Below are 21,682 nucleotides of genomic sequence, written 5' to 3'. Positions count from 1 at the left end.
AGTTGACTACAGCTTCAAACGGTTTGGAAAGCCGTGGAGATCGATGCGATTACATACCACTATTCGCTTTGGGATCAGTTCGGATCGGTTGCTCCCATCCGCTGCGCCCCGCATCTCACGACGCGTTTGGAAAACGTGAGGAGCAAAACGTAAAAACATCCGGAACTCCACTCTTTTTCCGCTGCTGAAACATTCTAGTACACTTGTACTGGACACTAGGCATGACACATCAACTGTTCTTTATAGATGGTCATCTTAATATCCCCAGCATATCTCTTCACTAATCAAAACGAAGTCGACGCCTGTAGCGGCCAATCACAAATCAGCCGACTCGCCAGCCTGGCCCTGCCGATGCCGATACGCCTATGGATGCCGACACGGCGATGAGCGGCAGCGTGCCTCGAGCGCCGCGCGTGCCGGCGCTCGGCGCGTGCCGGGCTGGAGCAGGGGGGACCTCACGAGACACGCCACCGGGGTGGCAGCCGGCGGGACGGGTGGGAACGCGGCGGCGGGCGGCAGAATGGCGGCCGGGCGCCGCCAGAGCCATGAGCGCCGGACCGTCCCGGGAGCGTCAGCGATATATACGGGCGACATTCGGGGTTATGAAAGGAAGGAGAGCCACCATATTACTGGTGCCACGATGGCCTGCCCGGTCGCCGAGCCGGTCCGCGCGCGGGCCGGTCAGGACGTGCCGTCAAGGCCAGGCACGCCACCCTGCCGCGTTGTCGGCGCGGACGGCGTCACCCTGCTGTCGGCGCGGACGGCGTCACCCCGCTGTCGGCGCGGACGGCGTCACCCTGCCGTCGGCGCGGACGGCGTCACCCTGCTGTCGGCGCGGACGGCGTCACCCTGCTGTCGGCGCGGACGGCGTCACCCTGCTGTCGGCGCGGACGGCCGTTACGCCACCGCCGCCGAAGGCGACAGATGCACACATGGTGCCGCCGCCCAACGCCGGTCACACCGGTCTGGCTGGGAGCCGAGGCACGCTCTAACCGGCGGCGGGGAGAGGGGGGGGGGGGGCTATCCTCCGGTTATACTAGTCTGGCTAGGAGCCGAGGCACGCTCCGACCAGCGGGGGGGGGGGGGGGAGGGGGACTGTCTTCCCGGATTGCCGGTCCAACTAGCGTTGCCCTCTCTACTTGGAGATCATTCGTTTTAGACAGGAAAGATTATAAATTGGATAAGCATTATCGCCTTGCGTAGACCTTCCACGGGAGTTGTTTGTTTTGCTTGGTGCACGTTTCCCGTCCGACAGAGCGTGTCCAGGCGCCTTTACCTTGTATGTTGTGCGCGACGTTCCTCATCTCGTGTCTTGATCGCACCAACCGAAACGACGCCCACCTACACCATACACGAGTAGCTGACTGACAGTTCAAGATTTTCAACCTGGCCTCCAACGTAATTTAAAAATTGGGGTCTCTTCCTGTCACGATATCATTATTCTGATAAACTTTTAACAAAAAGATCCGACAAAAACTAAAAAATTAGATCTGTGACTTGTCCGAGGCAGAGAATACAGGAAACCCCTGCCGCTTGACACATCCATACAATACCAGATTTCAAGCGCGATTTCATGGCATGGTTTAAAGGGAACGTTGCACATTTGATAATATGACGTGATAACATGCTTCACTTTTGATAATATCAAGCGTCAGACATGTTGAAATAAGTTCACTTATAGCTATTGGTGTATTTTTAAGTGCAAAAGACTGCCCCTCGACAACACAATATTTATATATTTATTCAACACGTCGTTGCTTGATTGCGTCATCATACCCTACGGAACATCGATCGAGAGCCAGTGAACAGCCATTATGACTGGAAATCATGCTCACGAACGTCAGATATAAATAACTCGACAATCCTATTTTTTTACCTTAATCGCTGCATGACCAATAAAATGAAAGATTTGAATGGCATTAGTATGGCGTCATGGATACCTGGGTGATACTGAAATAGTCTGCACGAAACAGTCTTTACATGTTCGTAGGCGTGCTGCTCAGAAACTGGAGGGGTTTACGTCTCAAGATGGCAGGGCTGTAAAGTGAAACGAATGATCTTCAAGATGACTTTTGCAGTTCCAAGCCAAATACACATGTTGAGCACTCCATTTAACTAACCAAGTAGTTGGCGATGACATTGGATTTTTGGAGCTGTCAATCCTTTTCCTGGTAGCTAACACGTTTGTAAACACGTAGCTAACATAATTTTCGCAAACTCCACTTAGAAAGGGATTTGAATTGCACCTTCAAGCGACTGCTAGAAAAAATAACACTCAAACGCGCGTGAGCTAAACCGTGAAGTACTGTCAGAGCACCCAAACCGACATCAGAATGGCGTGCGAACTGACGTTGCAGATGATGGTGAAGTGCACCGAGGAAAGGCCTGAACGACGCGGCCGAACAGCATGCTCAGAAGAAACTGACTGCTCTTAGATCCGACACTTGGGTGCTCTTAAATCACCTATCAAATGTTGAATAGCCGACAGACTGCCTGTCTGCAGCATACTGCTACCTCCACGTTCATGCGACTTGGAGGCATTTGTTGTGCTATCCTCGATTGATCCCAAAGTTTCGAAACTGTTCCCGTCCGTAATATTGTCACACTGAATTTGATTCGAAACATCGCTGGATAGAGGACTGGATTTAGGAAGATGCAAAGCCAACATGTACATGAATGAGTCGGATCCACAGCTTGCCGCACTAGGCACCAGCCTGGATTCAAACACCGGTGGATGCAGTCATTTATGTACAAAAATACGCAAAGACGTACCAGTGGTAAATAAATAAAAATGAAATGGACGCCACCTGGCCATCAACTTAGTAATTCCACCTTCATACGGACTCCAAACGATGAGCATTAACAGGCGTGCGCACGTAGCATTAACCCACATTGCGAGCAGAACGGAGGGTTCCACAGAACGGCGCGCATCTGAGCAAGATGAGGCAGCCTTTCCCGGAACTCATCACCCCCCCCCCCCCTCCCCCACACACGTATGTCAACACTGTCGTAACCGAGACTTGGGTTGGCGTGGCGGTTTGCGATTAAAACCTACGTACATGGCGCTCAAAAGTATGTAGCAGCGAACGACCATGTCGCTGGTAGCCGCAGCAGCGCAGCAACAAACGCGGCGGGGAGGCCATGACAGCCATCTGGCGGCCAACGCCCACACTAGCGCCTGTTCCTCCCGAAAACAGATGGCACCGATGCCGGGTCGGCCTGCAGCATGCGGTACGTCTTGGATGTGGCGGCCAGCCTCTGTCGCTCGGACGGCTTGGCCAGCTCCAGCTCCGGCTCCGGCTCCCGGCGAGCCTCCTGCTCCTGGCCGCCGTACTCCTGCTGCAGGAGCCGGAAGGAACGGCTGGGCACGGCACCGGGCCGCGCCGGCCGCGCCACCTGCCCGGCGCCCACCGCACGCAGCTCTCCCAGCACGGCCTCGGCGCCGTCCGGCCTGTCAGCGCCCTCCGCCGGGTAGTCGCTGCTCAGCATCTGGAACGCCCTGGAGGGGATCTTGCCGCCGGCGTAGCGCCCGGGCGCCGCCGCCGCTTCGGCGCGCTGCTGCCGCTCGATGCGTTCGCACGTCGGCACGCAGCTGGCCGGCGGCGGCGCCGGCGGCCGCGGCGCCGCCGCCGGGGCCGCGCCGCCGTTGTGCGCGTAGTGGCTGGGCGAGCGACGAGGCTGCTCCTTCGGCTGGTGAGCCGGTGCTGGCCCTGTAACACGCGGGGCGGGGGTACAGCGCGGCGCTCGGGCCGCCGCCTGGCGGCCGTCCGCGGAGGCCGGTGGCCGTCGTGCTGCCATCTGTTGGGGAACGTCGGAGTCGGCGTCTGTTTGCTCTCGGAAGAAGCGCAGCGCCGACTGGAAGGTCACGTGGCCCTTCCTCCAGTCGTCATGCTCTGGCTTGAGTGGAGGATCCTTCACCGGCGCAACATGCACCTTGGATGACCCGCACGTTAGGTAAAAAGGAGATTCCTTCACCTTGGCGACAAAATCCTTCACCTCGGGAAGGGAATCTTTCACCGTTACCCTTTGTGACCCGAAATAACCAGTGTTAGTGGCAGGTGGTACCTGCAAGTTGCGATTAGAATTAGTCGCAGGCCGCAACAGCCGGCCATGCGGATTCCCCCAACCACTATGAAGCACAGAGTTCAGAATATCATCACCGCATCGTATCAACACTCGCTCGACACTGCCATTCATTTTTAGATCAGCACCAGAGCCCCAGCTGCCTTTTGTGCAGCAATCCACAATCTTTTCATTTTTCCCGGCGTTATCCGGTGATAATGAAGGACAATTGTTGGAATCCGATTCGATATGTTTGCGCGTCTTCCTTTTCGAAGTCCGTTTCGATTTATTTTTCAATGCAATGTCTGCGTCGGCACTGTTTGGAAGGTTGCCATTGCGACTGCGTTGAATCACGTTCAGCTGATTTGTTCCGCATGAATTCTTCGGTTGTATTTCTATTTCCGTAGCATCCCGACCTCTTGAAATCCTTTGTTCTTTCAATGGAGGGTCCACCACTTTCCCCTGATCACACTCATCATTGCAACTAATATCACTCTCTGGTCTCTGACGCGGCTCGAAGTCTTCGGATTCTCCAGGGATCCACGATTCACCATTGGCTTCGTTACTCAAAGAAAATCGTACTTTCGTACGTCCAGAGCGCTTTTTTGAGGCCGTGTCACGACCTATTTTCACATGCACACTGCTTGCCGTGCTGTCCTCGCTCGCATTCGTAGAATTCCCCTGGCGGGGTTCTTGCCTTTCCCCGCCAGGATCGTCAATAGTTCGCGTATCAGCCGGCGGCGCCGCCACCATCGCCTCACTGTTTCCATCACCGGCCGCTGGCTGCGCCACAATCGCCTTTAGTCGCTCGTTTCTCTCGTCGAGGCGTTCGAGCCAGTCGTCAAACAGACGCTCCCTCTTCTCGCCAAACAGCGCCTCTCCGTCATTAACCCCCGCACTCATTTCGGCCTTGCTGGCCCACAGGTCGTCCAGCATAGCCTCCAGACTCTCGCGGTTCTGCTGGTCCTGGTCCCGATCCTGGTCCGGAGGGCCCTGCTCCGCCGCGGACACGCCGGCGGCTGCAGGCTCGGCGTCAGGCGACGCTGAGCGGGAGCGGCCGATCGTGTCAGAGTCATCGGAGAGCGCCTCCGAGCCGGGGCCGCTCCGCACCTCTGCTTCCGAGCCGGGGCCGCTCCGCACCTCTGTCTCGGAGGCGCCGAGGTCCCGCACCCCTCTCTCGGAGGCGCCGAGGTCCCGCACCTCTTTCTTGGGGGCGCCGAGGTCCCGCACCTCTCTCTCAGGCGCGCTGAGGTCCCGCACCTCTCTCTCGAGGGTTCTGAGGTCCTGCGGTTCCCGCCCCGAGCTCTTGGCACCGGGCGCCACCCTCCTCGGGCCCTCATTTTCTCGTATCTCGCGTTCAGAGGACTCATACCCCTGTCGTTTTCCGTCGTCACTTGCAGTGTTTCGTGTGCTTGGCTGCTCGTGGCCGGGCTGCCGCCTCCCCAGCGGGCCGCTGGGGCCGTCCCGGGCGAGGTCCCGAGCCGCCTCCTCGTCAGCCGTCAGCTCGCAGTCCGACGGGCACGAGGTCAGCTCCTCGCCGTCCTCGAAGCCGCTGCTGACGCTGCTGACCCTGCTGACGCTGATGACGACGCCGGTGTGGACGTTGCTGGTGCCGGAGCCACCATTGGGCACGTCTCTACCGCTGCTGACGTCGCTCTTAGGGCCGCCGCTGCCGCTGCCGGCGCCGCTACCGCTGCCGGCGCCGCTGCCGCTGCCGCCGCCGCTGTCGGCGGGCGGCGAGAGGAGCCGGGCCAGCCGGCACCAGTCCGGGCGGGCCGGCTGGGCCGGCGCCGACGCCAGCTCCAGCGCGGCCGTCAGCAGCGAGATGCGGCGGCCGGCGGCGCCGCCAGCCGGCAGATCCAGCGGCGCTACCGGAGACACGCAGTCAGCGGACTGTGATGACGTCATCACCTCGGGCCCGGCGACGCCGCCGGAGACAGTGACTCGGGAATGTCAGCAAAGGACAACTTTCTAGTCTATTGCCGTGAAGTTTTTTTGTCGTTGCTTCAAAAGTCTTCAAGTTGATGCTTTCATAAAAATGCATGATACATTATCCATCGAAACTGATACCGATACTGAAAATAAAACATGAAACAAGCATACACTTTTCAACAGACAGAGCTCTTGAGTTTTCGTCTCTATTCGTATTGAGTGTCCCCCACCTACGCATAGTTTTTGGATACTTATATGTCATCCCCGTCATCAACGGAACATAAAAAACGAATTTATTTAGCAATCTTACACCGAAGTATGGGTTCCATTCTCATCGAGGCAGCGGCACTCCTGGACTGGGCGACGCAGCTGCCCGGCCGCGGAACGTCGCTTGCCCTCAGCATGACACTTCCATGGATGACGTCATCAGCGCTACCACGTGTAACGGGCAGCGTCACAAGATCCGCCACCAGCTCCGCGTCCTCGCCAAACAAGGCTCGCACAACTGTCTCACGATCTGCGTCATGACAGCCGCGTCGGCAGGACGGGGATTTATTCTCCGGCGTCATCACGTTCGCCAACGCAGGCCAGAAGTGCGCACGGCTGTGCGTGGCGCGCATGATTTGCAGCTCGCGCCTGGCCCAGTTCCCAGTCGGCGCCGGGCACCAGGAGGCCCAGCCCGAGGGTCAGACGTCGGCCGGCCGGCGCCGCTTTGAACGCGGCCGCATGACGCACCGTCTAAAAGCGGCGGCAATGAAAGCCAACATCCGGATTGGCTGAGCGACGCCCATCGCGCCAAGTGCCTCAAGGCCGTGTTTTTACCGCCAGCCGCGCCAACGTTGACCTCTATCGCCAGAGGCGTGAGTTTCTTTGCTCCGACACAAACGTCCGCCTTTAGCTGACTACACGCCGTTCGCGAGATCACGCCGAATCTATGAGTTTTAATTCATGTCATTTAGCACATACGGACAACCCGAAGGCCTATGGAAAGTCCTTCAGACATATCAATGCTTTGACCAACCCAGCATGCATAGTACCATCCAACATGCAGTACGGATATAAGCATCCCATTTCATGCAAGCCCCGTGCGTCCGTACAGGTGTCGCTGCGTGAGAGGCGTATTGACAACGGGAGCGGCTGAACAAAAGAGCCAGCTGACGGCGGCAAGCAGTCGAGGTCAGCGGTCAGGGGTCGCACCACACCAAAACTACTCACCTCTGCTCTGTCCGATCGAGATGGCAGGCAGGCAAACAACACGTTGACGCAAGAGAAGCGAAGAGAGCACACAAGAAGATATGCGGAGCTAATATGATTATTTGATGATCGAGCAAGCTCGTCGCATCGATGTCAGAACGGTTATGTTTAAATAGTTTGAAAGTGTGGCTTTCGTAGAAATCAGCACTTAGATGCGTCCTTACATCCGCAAGTTATCAAAGAAAGATTGGGACACGAAAGAACACAAACCAAAACATCAGAGAAGGAACACCGTCTGTTCGACATTTATTGGCAAGCTTTTATCTCGGTTGAGCTGAGTCGCAAGCTCACTAGCCGCCGCAACAAACACTCTTTCAAGCTCGACATTAAGCCCAGCGATTCCCCCATCGTGTGCCAACACGCCGCTCCCTCCGCGCGCAGTGCGGACCAGTCGGTCGTCAGCGCACATACCTTGATCGTCAGCGGTCATCTGTTGAAGCACGCGGAAACTACGCGACGGGATGCTGCCGCCCGTGTACTTCTTCGGCTCAGGCACCTCCTGCTGAGAGGGGTGCACAGTCGGCCCCGTAGCGCCGCCTGAAACACGACACGGTCTCTGAGCACGAGTGGCACCTCCTGCTGAGAGGGGTGCACAGTCGAGCCGGTGGCGCCTCCTGAAATGACACAGTCTCAAAGCAGAAGGGGTACCGCCCGCTGAGAGGGGTGCACAGTCGGGCCGGTGGCGCCTTCTGAAACACGACACGGTCTCAGAGAAGGAGCGGCATCTCCTGCTGAGAGGCGAGCACCGGCTGACCTTGAGCACCGCCTGAAACACGACAGCAGGACAGGAGCTGCAACAGAACTTCGAAGCGAGCCTCGTATCAGTGGGGGTCCATCGTGCCGCGCCGGGGAAGGAACGCTGCTGCTTGAGGAATGTAAAATGGACACACATTCCGTAAGTTGTCATGTGCACTTGCAAGGAAAATGATGCATACAGACAAGACAGTGCTAATATCCTTATCCCTCCAATAATACCATTCCTCGTACAATACGAATAACCAGAAGAATGGAGAGATTGATCGATTGATATCTAGGCAATATGCCTTTGTCGAAACGACTCATAATAAACAACAGCATGAATTCTGCTCTGAAGTATACTGCCTGTGTATGCAATGATAGCAATGAGGGACTGGCTGTCAATTCAGGAGTTCGGTTTGTGGGGCGTAATGTCCAGGTTAGCTGAGGAAAAAAAATGCAGCAGAAGACGCTAAGCGAAATATTCAATAGCTGCGACGTATAGCACCCTGGAAACCACAGCGTCGTCGTCGCAGAAAAAGCGGAGCAGAATGCATAGCAATAGCACGTGCTTAAACAAGGTGGCGTGACTTCCAGTTCGGGAGAACAGAACTGTGCAGATACGTCGGGATCCAGTCCCGACCTTTGCTGGCTACAACAAACACGACGCATGGTAGCAACAGCTAGAGACAGTTCGGAACGATCACCGTTCATATCACAAACAAATTTGATTGCCCCTGACAACACTGCTGCTGCGAGATTTGAGGTCCTTGATTGCACGAGATTCGGCTTCAGGCACCACCCCGTGTAATAGCGCCGCCAGTGCTGCTACTACGGCACGCTCCCCCCCCCCCCCCCCCGACAATGACCGTGAAAGGGTGGCTCTCATCCTTTCGTCTGTTCTATGCGCTGAATATCGTATTGCCAGGGATGCTACATGACTACCCATTGACACGCAGGAAGCCCAGCTGTCTGCTTCCAGTGATCTCTGACAGCTGCCTCCCCACGCTCTCGCCGGACCGATCCATCCCAGGGGGCCACCTAGCCGTGGGATCCAGGATTCGTCGTGACAGTTCCACCTCAATAACCCCCATGACGGGTGCATCCAAAGATCTGATGTGACAGTCCCATCACCAGGGCATTGCACGACCTGCCTGCCTGACGGATCCCGAGCCCGGCGGTTCCCCGCTCGGGCTTGTCCCTCACCATCCTGTACTGTGGCGCTCTTACCAGACAGCAGCTCACAATGCCGATGCATACCAACCGATACCATGGCCCACCCAGCAGGCCTGACATCAGAATGCATCTCGTGTCTCACACTGACTCGCACCGAAAATCAACCCTCACTTCACCACCACAGGCGTCATCTAGTATCTCACAGGCCTCTCATCGGTCATCATCTGGCATCTCGGAATCATCTCACCAGTCTCCATCCGGCATCTCACACCTCTCACCACGCACCTGCCTCTCGCACCTGACCGGACACCGTCTCACATCTTACCGGACTGCATGTTGACCACGACGGTGCGCGCCTGGCCCGGTCCGCCTATCCTCGCGCCTGATGGAGGCGCGCCGCCTGAAACTGACCGCACAAAACGGGGGTAACGCTCGCCGCCCCGGCGGGGTTACTCAGTGTTCGGTGGGTGACGGGTCGTGCGCGATCGGTATACCGCAGCTTGGGCGGTTGGACGACAGAGGTCCGCTCGGCCACAACACACTGCGGCTATATCATTCCACGTAGAGCGCCCTGGGCCTATCTGCACATATCTTTTGACACATAACACACGACGGACAACAAGAACACCATGTCTGCGCAACGATCGAAACGTTCGGGCACTAGACACTACCAGGCGGGTACTACTACTACAGCCACTAGCAGCCCGGGCAGGAAGACAGCCGACAAGGCTCTCACCAAGCGGTATCCCGGGGGAGCCAGCACGACAGCATGCAGGAGCAGCACCGCGACCCAACGGAGGACGGAGGCTCGAAATGCGCAGCCTCAAGCGCACGCTGACTATTCTACAGCAATCAAACCTCACTACAGCACACATCCCGAGCACACATTCACTGCGCAGGCTCAAAGGCTCCCTGGAAGCGGGGCGAATTCAACGCGCAGAGGCAAACGCGACATTGTTCAGCGGTGCGCGGCCGAATACAGAACAATGGCATGGAGGCACACGGCGACAGCTGGAAAAGGGTTGCGGCAAATTCTGGCGCCGCTCGTGCCTCGGCGGACGCACCGCTGGGTCTCACAAGCCGGACTCAAGCTGAAAATCCCGCAAGCCGGACTCGAGCTGAAAATCCCGCAAGCCGGACTCGGGCTGAAAATCCCGCAAGCCGGGCTCGGGCTGAAAATCCCGCAAGCTGGACTCAAGCTGAAAATCTCCGCACATGCCTGACGCTACGGGTGGAAAAACAAGGATCCTTGCGACAACAGCGCGCGGCTCCGGTGGTCTGCGTTTTGGCCCCCTATCGACGGACGCAAGCACTAGCGGCCAGGCGGGTCAGCGCCAGGTGGCGGCAGCAACAAACACCCATCTGCGCATGCGCACCCTACCGCCGTCGGGGCCGCCGGTGGCCGCCTGCAGGATTCGGAAAGTTCTCGAGGGGATGTGGCCCCCCCGGTAGCGCGGGTCGGCCTCCGCGTGAAGGTACGACTCGGTCTCGCCGTCCACTGCAAGAGAGGCCAGTCAAAGGTCAGCACGGGGTCAGGTAGACTCAGTCCGGGGTCGGAGGTCATCACCGAGACTGAGGTCTGGGAAGAGCAATGGGCCAGGCTGGGGTCGGAGATCAGCACAGGGGTGTCAGTGACAGGGTAGGGCAATCACCTACATGCGAAGGTCAGATGGATTGAAGGAGAGGGATGTAGCGCTCACACATCTGTCAAGGTAATGTCAATACAAATAACGCTGCATGCCGTCTTCCTCGTCTTGACGTTTCTTCGCTACCCACTTGCTGAAGAAGCCTTGCTTGACACACCGACCACGCCCCTCCATTCTGACGGAAGTCATGCTCGTTCCTCTCCACCCGCTAATTCACAGCATACGTGCATGTGCGGCTCCAATACTGCAGACACTGCCAATGTGTTGGTGTTTAGTCTATATAGCGGTTAACGGCATTCCTGTCCTCATTGTTCGTGAAATGACCGCCGAAATACTTTCATATCACTCTTAGAGGCCGCGAAATGCACGTAACTTTTGCCCCGAGCCAAGCATAACGACTGCCAGTGTCCAGTGAAGGTGACTAAGTGCCTGGGACGCTGGACTTTGGACTGCACCGCGCTACCGCACCGTGCAGTGCGCCGTACGCCAACGTCCGCGGCGTCACCTCCTCCCCCCCCCCTCCGAAGAGACTGCAACTTGTAGGTGGAGAATGGCCAGACCGAGGAAGTTAGGAGCGGCTTCTATGACCAGACCGAGGACGTCTGGAGCGGCCTCTCTCGTCAGCGCTTCGCTACGAGCTCGGCAGAGGAACACGGCGGCTGCTTCGTCCATCCAGCTCCGCTGTGCATGTGAGGCTGACGAACACGCTGATGCTGACGCCACCAGAGACTGATCACCACGACGCAGCCAAACAAAGTGGACGGAATGCAGACCTCCACAGGCAGCCAACACGCCTGCGCCGCTTAGCACCACCACCACCACCCACCACAACCGTCAACCATTGCCATCGCCACGGGTTATCAACCACCACCTCCGGCACCGACGCCTCCACCAGATGCGACCTGAAGGGGCCAGAAGCAGCCACCACCGCCGTCACCAGCAGCGCCACCGCCACCGCCAGCTGCCCTGCTGCAGACGAAGTTACCAGTGTTGTCGAGCTCCCGGAACAGCCTGGAGGGGATGTGGCCGCCGCGGTAGAGGGGCCGCTGCTGGCCCGCGTACTGGCCGCTGTCGTCCACTGCACGCACACACGCGGCGGGGGCGTCACGGCGGGGAGACTGCGCACTCTGAGCTTCACACGGCACACACAGCTCAGACGACGCTATCATCACAGCACCCACTGGTCAGACGACATCATCATCACAGCACACGCAGGTCAGACGAAACTATCATCACAGCACACAGGTCAGATTATCAACATACATTATGCAGACACATAACAACAATATGGCAATACAACAACATCTAGATAGGTATATAGATAGATAGATAGAGAGAGAGAGAGAGAGAGAAGAAGAGGAGAGAGAGAGAGAGAGAGAGAGAGAGAGAGAAGAGAGAGAGAGAGGAGAGAGAGAGAGAGAGAGAGAGAGAGAGAGAGAGCGAGAGAGAGAGAGAGAGGAGAGAGAGAGAGAGAGAGAGAGAGAGAGAGAGAGGAGAGAGAGAGAGAGAGAGAGAGAGAGAGAGAGAGAGAGAGAGAGAGAGAGAGGAGAGAGAGAGAGAGAGAGAGAGAGGAGAGAGAGAGAGAGAGAGAGAGAAGGAGAGAGAGAGAGAGGAGAGAGAGAGAGAGAGAGAGAGGAGAGGAGATAGATATATATTATATACCCACATATTTATGCATATATATATATATATATATTATATAGATATATAGAGAGATATCTATATCTATATCTATCTATATATATATTATATATCTATCATTATATCTATCTATCTATCTATCTATCTTATCTATCTATCTACTATCTATCTATCTATCTATCTATCTATCTATCTATATATCTATAAATCTACATATTCATGCATATATATATATATATATATATATATATATATATATATATATATATATATATATATAGGATTCAAATATAGTAAAATATTTATCATATTATTACATGTCACATTACCAACACCATGGTGCGGAAAAATCACCATAATGGATGTCAAAAAATTCGGTTACGATAACTTGAAAAGCAAAGAGGCTTCGTCAATGAGGCATCTTGTTATTGTTATAAAGTAATTAATCCTATTATCCAACCAAATGACACAATGCCACCATCTTGCTTGCCATGTGAAGTTGCATGGATAAAAGAAAAAGGAAAGGTTAGAAATACGGATACAAAATATAAGTATGCAAAAAAATTGCACTCGCCGAGGCCAAACGGAACACTAATGATCAAATCACGTTCGACCCAGAAGGCATGCACCAGCAGCACACATGAGTCATTATTAAAACCACACTCAGTTCTTCAGCACAGAACAGGAACTAATCATCCCGAAAGCACGCCGTTGAGTCATGAACCAGCTCCAACACATGACCGTCTCCTTGCACAGAGAACGCCACGGCTCGGCGGACCAAACAAACAACCGGCCAGCAGAGTGACGGCGGAGAGGTCACGACGTGTGAAGCGCCGTCAACCGTCACCGACTGCAGAATGACGGCCGAGAGGTCACGACGTGTGACGCGCCGTCAACCGTCACCGACTGCAGAATGACGGCCGAGAGGTCACGACGTATGACGCGCCGTCAACCGTCACCGACTGCAGAGTGACGGCCGAGAGGTCACGACGTGTGACGCGCTGTTAACCGTCACCGACTGCGGAGCAGCTTACCAAAGCTGGGTGGCGGCGCAGCGTGGCCGACGCGGGCAAAGGGCACGCCCTCCCCTCTCGTGAAAGGATCGTGGGACAAAAAAATATGGGTAGCACGGGGAAAATGGGTCCTTAAAACTGTAGGGAAATGGAAGATGTATAATGATATACGGCTCAGATTTTGACGGCAGACGTGCCCTGATGCTCTGAGTCGTTACCAGGGGCGGCAGGCGTGCTGGGGTCGGGTCTGGATGGGAGCGGTCGGGGAGAGGTGTGGTCGGCGGGGCGGCGGGCGGGGCAGTGACACCGCTGCTCAGACGAGGGCAGGTCCAGCCGGGAGCACGCCCACGCCGCCCACGTGGGCGGCCGCCACGGGCCATCCTGCCGCCGGCCGACCGGCCAAACTCGCCCTTCACGACACGGGCGGTGGGGTGGGGCGGGCGCGTGCGTACTAACGTGGTGAGGTGGAACGGCAGGGTTGGACCCGATCCAAGTCGGGGCATCGCTAAACACGGGGAGTGAGATCCCAACTGCCAGTAGAATATTGGAAAAATCGCACCTTTCGACTATTTACCGAATCACGCAAATCACGCAAACCAACTCCAATGCAGCAAAAAAAACAAAAACAACAACAAACAAAAAACAATCGAGCGCCAAGATGGACACCGATGCTTATCTGATACACACCACCTAATGTGTCTCCAATTAAAGTCGTTTAGTCAGCCATGCCCATATAGCAATGCAGAAAATACATTTTCCGCATATTTTGACGAGTTGAACAGACGGCGAACTTGATCTCCGCCAGTCTTTTCTCGACCGCCGCCCACGTCAGTCATGAAACTCGGAAGATGGGAGCATCTGCCCCAGAGACTGCGGGCTGCCAACTTCAGAAATAACCGAACAGTTTACCGGCCCGCCTTTCCGTCGTTGAAGCAACGCCGCGCTTTCTGCGGACGCATTGGGCCGGTAGCGTCATGCGGAACAAAACAAACACATTGGGCCCTGGGGCCGGGGGGCGTGTCAACACGTCTTAGAGCACTAAACCCGGCAGATGGAGTACTAAATCCGGCAGACGCGTTAACACGTTTGAGCGTACTAAATTCAGGAATGCGAGCAAAAATTTGGCTGTGGCGGGCAAAAAGCCATGCGTTTGGAAACAAGAACGATTCCTCATGATTCATACTTCGAGAGAAACACGAGTTGATGAAAGTATAACCAAACCGCTATTTGAGCGCAAGGCATTGCTCCTTTGACCGCCAGCTCGAAGCAAACAGACTTAAGGTGATGGTGGGTCCGAAAAGAGATATAGCAAAAGCGAGTTCGATCTGATTTTTGTCAGAGCTCAGAGCCATTTGTGGAAACCAAGATCCCACCCAGACGCGGCCATCGCGACATGCGTCCGCTGCCGAGCTGCCCTGGGGCCCTGTCTTCGGGGTGTGCTCGGGTGCCCGGGACGGACTCCCGGCCGGGCAGCGGTGAGACCGATTCGCAGCTGACAGACACGGCCTGCCCCCGGTGAGGTGGGCTGCGCGAGGGGTCTGCATAAAGCGGCCACGCGAGCGCGGCCCATGGCTTCAGGCGCTGCCGAGGCTCGCTGTCCGATGGCTCGGGTTGGAAGCTACACCGCAGCCTGTACACCGTCAGGAATACTGCTGCAAAGCCACATGACATTTCACTGGTCGCATTCGTCCCACTGGAATACTCGATACGTGAACTATCGATCACGATATGACGGTTCCAATTCAGCCGGTATTTAATCCAGCGCAGGCGCCGCACGTCTGATTGCCCGTTAATGAGCGACGCCTGTTGACTTGCCGGCGCCATTTATCACTGCCACCGGTCGTCCCCAGGGGGGTGGGGTGATGTCACACCCGTCTAGCCGGTGCGGCGGATGGGGGCGGGGCAGTGGTGCGAGGCGGCGGGGCGGGGAGGAGGGCCCCCTATTTCTGCCGGCGGCGGGCGGGAAGGCCGGTTTATTTCCGTTGGCAGTTGCCGGTCCAGACCATGATCGGGCCCATCACCGCCGGGTGAGGTCACCGATTCCGGGGTCACAGTCGGCGAGCCGGGGTCACAGGCGGTTAAGCGGCGGGGTAGAGAGGGCCTGCAGGGTCAGGTCTGCTAAACGAAGAACATGTTTTTGGGCTAGAGCTGCAAGAGCTACATAGGGAGTAACGGTGTCGATGTGTACTTGACGGTGGTAAGAAAGTGAGCCACGAGCGCCAGTGAACCTGCTGATACCAATTACTCCACTGGAAGACGCGACAGAGCGTTTTAAATTACACAGAACAAATCCGAACATTCCAGCGGGACCCCTTCACCGGAAGCGCAACGTTTTGCCAACCCTCCGACAGTGTGCATTTCGGAACATCCTTCATGGCCTGACCCTTACCAGTGTGGGCACCCGCACACCAGCGCCATGTATATACTCCGTGACCTGACCCTTACCAGTGTGGGCACCCGCACACCAGCGCCATGTATATACTCCGTGACCTGACCCTTACCAGTGTAGGCACCCGCACACCAGCGCCATGTATATACTCCGTGACCTGACCCTTACCAGTGTGGGCACCCGCACACCAGCGCCATGTATATACCCCGTGACCTGACCCTTACCAGTGTGGGCACCCGCACACCAGCGCCATGTATACACCCCGTGACCTGACCCTTACCAGTGTGGGCACCCGCACACCAGCGCCATGTATATACTCCGTGACCTGACCCTTACCAGTGTGGGCACACGCACAGCTGCTTTATATGCTTCACTTGGTATACGCTACGTTAACGCGCAGCATAAAGGTATGCCTCGCATATACCGACATTCATGAAACCACAAGACAAAACTCCGCCACCAAACCAAAAAGCAAAGCTCCGTCACCCGCGAAACCAAAAGACAAAACTCCGCCACCAAACCAAAAGACGAAACTCCGACACCCGTGAAACCAAAAGGACGAGCGACCACTCGCCTGCTTTCTGCATTCGAAAAATGCCGCCGAAGAGTCTGCGCGCGCACACGAGAGGTGCCACGCCGGCGGCCGCAGTTGAATGCCGCGTACGCCGCAGTTGTGGGCCCCGCCGGCATACCACGGAGGTGAGTATTTCTGGTACGCCATGCCGCTCGTGCCCACCGCCGCCCAAGTTCCGCCCGGTTACGCGCGCTGTATTGGCGCCGGCTGGTGCAGCTCCTAGCTGGCCGGCGGTAGCGCATGGCAACCGCAGCTCGACAGCGTTCACCGCTGCCGCTGGGGCGGGCCAATAGCAATACAATGACTGTGGATTGCTAAGGGATGTCTCGGCAACTGCTGTCATTTTATAAAGCCGGAGGTCCCGCAGACCGAAAAGCAGAACCATCGATATGCTTCCGACGCAGGAGAGTGGGAGGAGAGGAGGGGGGGGGGGGGGGGAAATAAATTCCACATGTTGATGAATTTTAATGTCCATGCATTTTAAAATGATCGCTAGATTTTCACACAAGCTTCTAAAGGGTGATGTAATGCACAAATGGTCAGTCCCGCGACTCCGAACAACAACAAATCGCTTACCAGATCGTTTTTGACTCCGAATAACAACAAATTGTCTGAAATATCGCGTCGCAAACAAGAACGCCTCCGTGGACATGTAAAGGAAATTGGCCACACCTCGCGATGGCGTCCTCAGGGATAATCAGCTTGGCGAAAAGGCCGCGCTTCTCGGCCAAGCTGACAGGCCTGCCGCTCCATGTCGGAGGGCTTACCTCACGTGAGCCATCGAATCCCATCAAAAACCACACCATCACCGCCAAGAGCTACAGCACCTCTAGCCCACATCGCCCACAGTATCTGAAATATCCCGCTTGTCAGCTGATCAAACGCCTGGGGAGGCAGAGCCGCTGTGTTCTGAACCCGCTGCACTTCTGACATCTTTCGCCCAGAGGCAATATTTTCCTGCTTTTAAACCGGGACCGCTAGAAAATATAACCGACTGGGCAAGCAGTTTTCCAGCACCAGGACCTGGTTCGATACTAGGGCAGCCGCCCTGATGCTGTCTGCCCGCAGGGTTTGCCAGACAACGGCCATGGTTCCTTCGTTCACATTATTCAACGAGCGCAAACATTTGCTGATACCGGTAAAGCAGGCCCTCGCAGCCTCCGGCACCGCGCCAGCACCGCCAGCGACCGAGCCGCTGGCACTAGTGTACCGACATCTCGCGTCTCTACACCGTCAGCACTGCCGCTGTTGCAGTCGAGACGTCGCACGAACCATTGTCTGCCGGCTGCCAGACGCGCCGTGGTCCGCCGTAGCGCGGCCATTGTGCCGCAAGGCGTAGTCACAGCAGACCGCGAACACGGCAGACGGGCCGCGGCGGAGGTCACAGCACAACACGGCGAGGTGCAGACCGCGAACACAACACAACACAACGGCTGCGGAGGAAATCACAGCAAAACACGGCGAGGTGCGGACCGCGGTCACAACGCAGCGCGTGTGAAGCTGGAGTATGTCAACCCGCTCCGGGGGGTGTGGTGTAGGGGGAGGTCTCGTGCACGGCAACAGGCAGGATATCCGCTTTCATTTCAAGCGAGATAAGCCGCCGTGAAGCTTTGTAAGCAGACGAAAAGACAGTCCTCACGTATTGCCGCTACTTGCTGGAGCAGCGAATACATCAGACCGGTTGGTGGAGCGAAAAAAAAACATTCCAGCCCGTCCGCGGTGGGAAAGAGCGTATCGATGACTCATATCGATGATTCAAACGCCATGATATAATGGTGGGCTGCGAGGAGCTGGTATCGGGGTGACATCCTTATGCTGACCCCAGCGAAAAGGCTTTTGAAGATGGCGGCCCATTCTAACGTCACGCAGTAATATCCGGAAGCGAGAGGCTGACGCTGATTGGTCTTACCTTTGTCCTTGAACGCGCTCATCAGCTGTTTGTCGTCGTCCGACAGCTGAACGCTGCGCATGCAGGGCACCAGATCCTCCGCGGGGTCAGTCGAAGTCATGGTCGGACGCACGCGCGGCTGGGCAGCTGGAACAAAAGCACCACCGGTCAGGGGTCACGCGGGCACGCCGCCGCGGGCGCAGTTTCGAGCGGTGAGCGCACATGCACGGTGGGAGCCCCGCTTGGCAACTGTCGCGTTCCCTTTCGTAGCCACGGAGGACACTCTGGACGGAAGCGAGGCCATTGATTGGTTCGAGTAGTGCACGGAGCCTATCCCACATACTCTGCAAGGGTGCCGTAAAACATGCTTCCACGTAGACCGCGTTCCCAAACCTTGCTACTTCCAACCGTGCAGGGAAAATCCAGCGCATCGTATTCAATCCAGTCTGCGGACCAAAACCAACCGATCAAAGTCGCAAAAAAGAAACATGAACGACAGAGGAAGGGACCAAAATATGCTACGGCCGAGAGCCAATACACGTTTCGAATGCTCTGTGGCATGAAAGCGGTAAATGCATCAGAAGCGTAAGCTTTTCTGGACCGCATTCCACTGTTCGCCTGTCTTGTGGAGACAACTGGTCGTGCCGTGAATTTCAGGTCGTTTAGCCGTTTGGTCTACGTGACGAGCGTGCTTAGACCGCCATGGCCGCCGCCGGCGGAATCCAACCACTACAGGTAGTAGGCCTGCGTTATTCATGACGACACGGGAGGACCGACCTCCGCACTCGGCTCATATGGATCTCTGTGAAGCGAGTCCGGGGGCAGCCCAGGGTCGTCGACCCGCGGGCTGATCGCCGCGATGGCGGGTTGCAAAAACCACAGGAGCTCCAGCAAACACGCCCGTTTTTTGTCGGAGGACCTCGGGCGCCGTTCCCGAATGCGGCCATTCATTCCCTGGAACCCAATGCCCCGGTGGGGGGGGGGAGGGGGGGAGAGGGGGTGTCTTCGGACGGTATTCCGCCCCGAGCGCAGCTTCAAGGAGCGGCCGTGCTACTGCACCGTGCACACCGTGCAGGCAGCAGACTTAAACTGACATCACGAGGCGCCAGACAACTGCAAACAAAGCAGCGTGGGTGCATGCGGGACGCCACCCCCCCCCCCCCTCCCTCCCCCCACAGCGCGGACACCAAGCCCGCCGTGATCACGGTGGAGAAGGGGATGGAGAACAGGATGTCGTACATTACCACCCCTGAAACGGAAGCAGCGATGCACGCAACGATTCGCGAAGCTTTGTCACAAGGCGCCGATTCGTATTCCGCTTCCCGCTGTAGTGACGGATACGGACTGAAGAGCGATGCGACCAGGGACCATCGGAGCTAGGAACGGGGGCTCCGAATGGAGCTACCGGTCAAGCTACGAATGGAGCTGAGAACAAGCTACGCACTGAGCTGCGAACGGAGGGGCCGACGTGCAGACGGGCGGGCAACGAGAGGATTACAGCGGCGAGGCGAGCAAATACAGAACGGAGATTGGAATCTACACACGCGAGCCAGCGCAGCCGCTGGCAAGACCAGTGAAAAGCTTTTGACCAGTGTGTCGGAGACGAGTGAGTTACCAGGCGAGGTCGGCTGGACCAACCCCACTTCATTTCTAAAGTCACAGGAACTCCAAACCACCCCAATCTGCGCCAAGCTGGTGGGGCCCCGAACCCACTGAACCAGCGGTGGTCACGCAAGGTTTCTGCAAAGCATTCCCTACGGATCTCCTGCTGCAGACACTGACCAGCGAACTCAGCGTCTCGGCGCATTCTGAGTGCGAGGAGTGCTTTAGCCCTTATCGGTACACTCAACACGTCAGATACTCCGCCCCACAGACATAAACCACGCGAGCTCACAACCCCATGCTTGAGAAACAGCAACACTTAGGGAAGCCAAACACCTCGAGAGCTTAATGGACGGGGATTCTTTCGTGCCAACCAATCGACATCAAGCAGCCGCAGCGCAACACACTATGCTTCTCCTGCTGCCGCAGCAGAAGCCTCACAAGACAGCAGAAACCTCACATCTTCCGCTGCCGCAGCAGAAGCCTCACAAAAGACAGCAGGGGCATCACACCTTCTGCTGCAGCAGCAGAAGCCTCACAGGGGCATCACATCTTCTGCTGCAGCAGCAGAAGCCTCACAACAGACAGCAGAAGCCTCGCAACAATCACCCTGGCGACGAAGGAGCTCACAGCAGTCACCCACGGCGATCACAAGCCACCTGTGGCCGAGGCCGCTCCAACAAATCGCTGACTCGCGACAGGTCCGCCTCCCAAACGGTCGCACCGCCCCGGACACGGCTACACTGCGTGTGACCCAGCACCCCACCCGAGCAGCACTGATGCCGATAAGGCGCTGGGCCGTGCGCCGGCCGTCGGCGGGTGACGTCATTAGAGCCCGCGGCGGTCCGCTCCGTAACGGCAGATCTGCCCGATCTGGCAGAGTACGGACACACGTAGGCTGGCAGGTGAGCACTAGCTTATATTCAGGTGAGCAGGCACCTGAAGTCCCCTGTATGTGAGATTACACGCCGTGTGATCAGGAACAGATCAGGGATCAGGGATCAGGGGCGGACCAGGCGACTAGAGTTCCGGCCAATGGCACGTCGCGTCGAAAAGATGACAAACCCGGATTCGTCTACAAAAACCGAGCCCGCTCGGCTCGCAGCTCTGACGCGTGTGCTTTCTAGGCCGTCGCCGGCCAGCGGCCCGTGTTTCCGCGCGCGGGCTCGGCCGGTCTGCCGGCTGCGGCGCCGGGCCGTGTTTCTCGGCCGCCGCCGGCCGGGTCTTGGGGTCAACCGCCGTGACCTTGGCCCAGTGAGCCTCCTGGGCCGGTTGTACGCCGGGCCGCGCGGCCGCCCGGTGTAACGAGGTCAAAGTCGGCGGGAAGGGGAGGTGGGGTGCGGCGTTGCGGTGCCCACCCCCGCCGCTCCCTGCAGCACGAATGACATCATGCAGCGGGGGCAGATACAGCGGCCGATGCGGTGCAGTGTGAGAGCAGGTACAGCGGCCGATGCGGCGCAGTGGGAAAGCAGATACAGCGACCGATGCGATGCAGTGGGAAAGCAGATACAGCGACCGATGCGATGCATTGGGGGAGCAGATACAGCGACCAATGCGATGCAGAGCGGCTGACTGTCGAACGGAGAAGAAAGCGCGAGCCCGTAGCAAAAGACGAGTCCGATGCAGGATGGCCAAACAATACGCGCAGGCATGAGGATTGTCTACCAAATTGCCTCAAATTAGCACAATATCATCACTTTTGGCCACTGTCACATACAACATTATCACTTTGCCCTCTCCTGCCAGCCGTGACGACGCCTACTCAAATGC

The 21,682-nt window shown here is 56.9% G+C and overlaps 1 protein-coding gene across 1 annotated transcript; it reads right to left on the bottom strand.

The window, feature by feature from the left end:
- Positions 1–2,731: 2,731 nt before the first annotated feature.
- On the bottom strand, positions 2,732–20,590 carry LOC119091802 (translation initiation factor IF-2). The gene is made up of 6 exons (XM_037214683.1): positions 20,543–20,590; positions 18,332–18,457; positions 11,791–11,883; positions 9,485–9,565; positions 7,660–7,785; positions 2,732–3,710 (listed from the first exon to the last, which is right to left on the bottom strand). Exons 2-6 carry the CDS (start codon positions 18,429–18,431, stop codon positions 3,172–3,174), a joined length of 939 nt encoding a protein of 312 aa, XP_037070578.1. The 5' UTR covers positions 18,432–18,457; positions 20,543–20,590; the 3' UTR covers positions 2,732–3,171.
- Positions 20,591–21,682: the final 1,092 nt, after the last annotated feature.

The sequence above is a fragment of the Pollicipes pollicipes genome, unplaced genomic scaffold (assembly GCF_011947565.3).
Source record: "Pollicipes pollicipes isolate AB1234 unplaced genomic scaffold, Ppol_2.1 Scaffold_1600;HRSCAF=1878_pilon_pilon_pilon, whole genome shotgun sequence".
NCBI lineage: Eukaryota > Metazoa > Arthropoda > Thecostraca > Pollicipedomorpha > Pollicipedidae > Pollicipes > Pollicipes pollicipes.
Note: the sequence above shows the minus strand (reverse complement) of the source record. Positions and strands in the feature narration are given on the sequence as shown.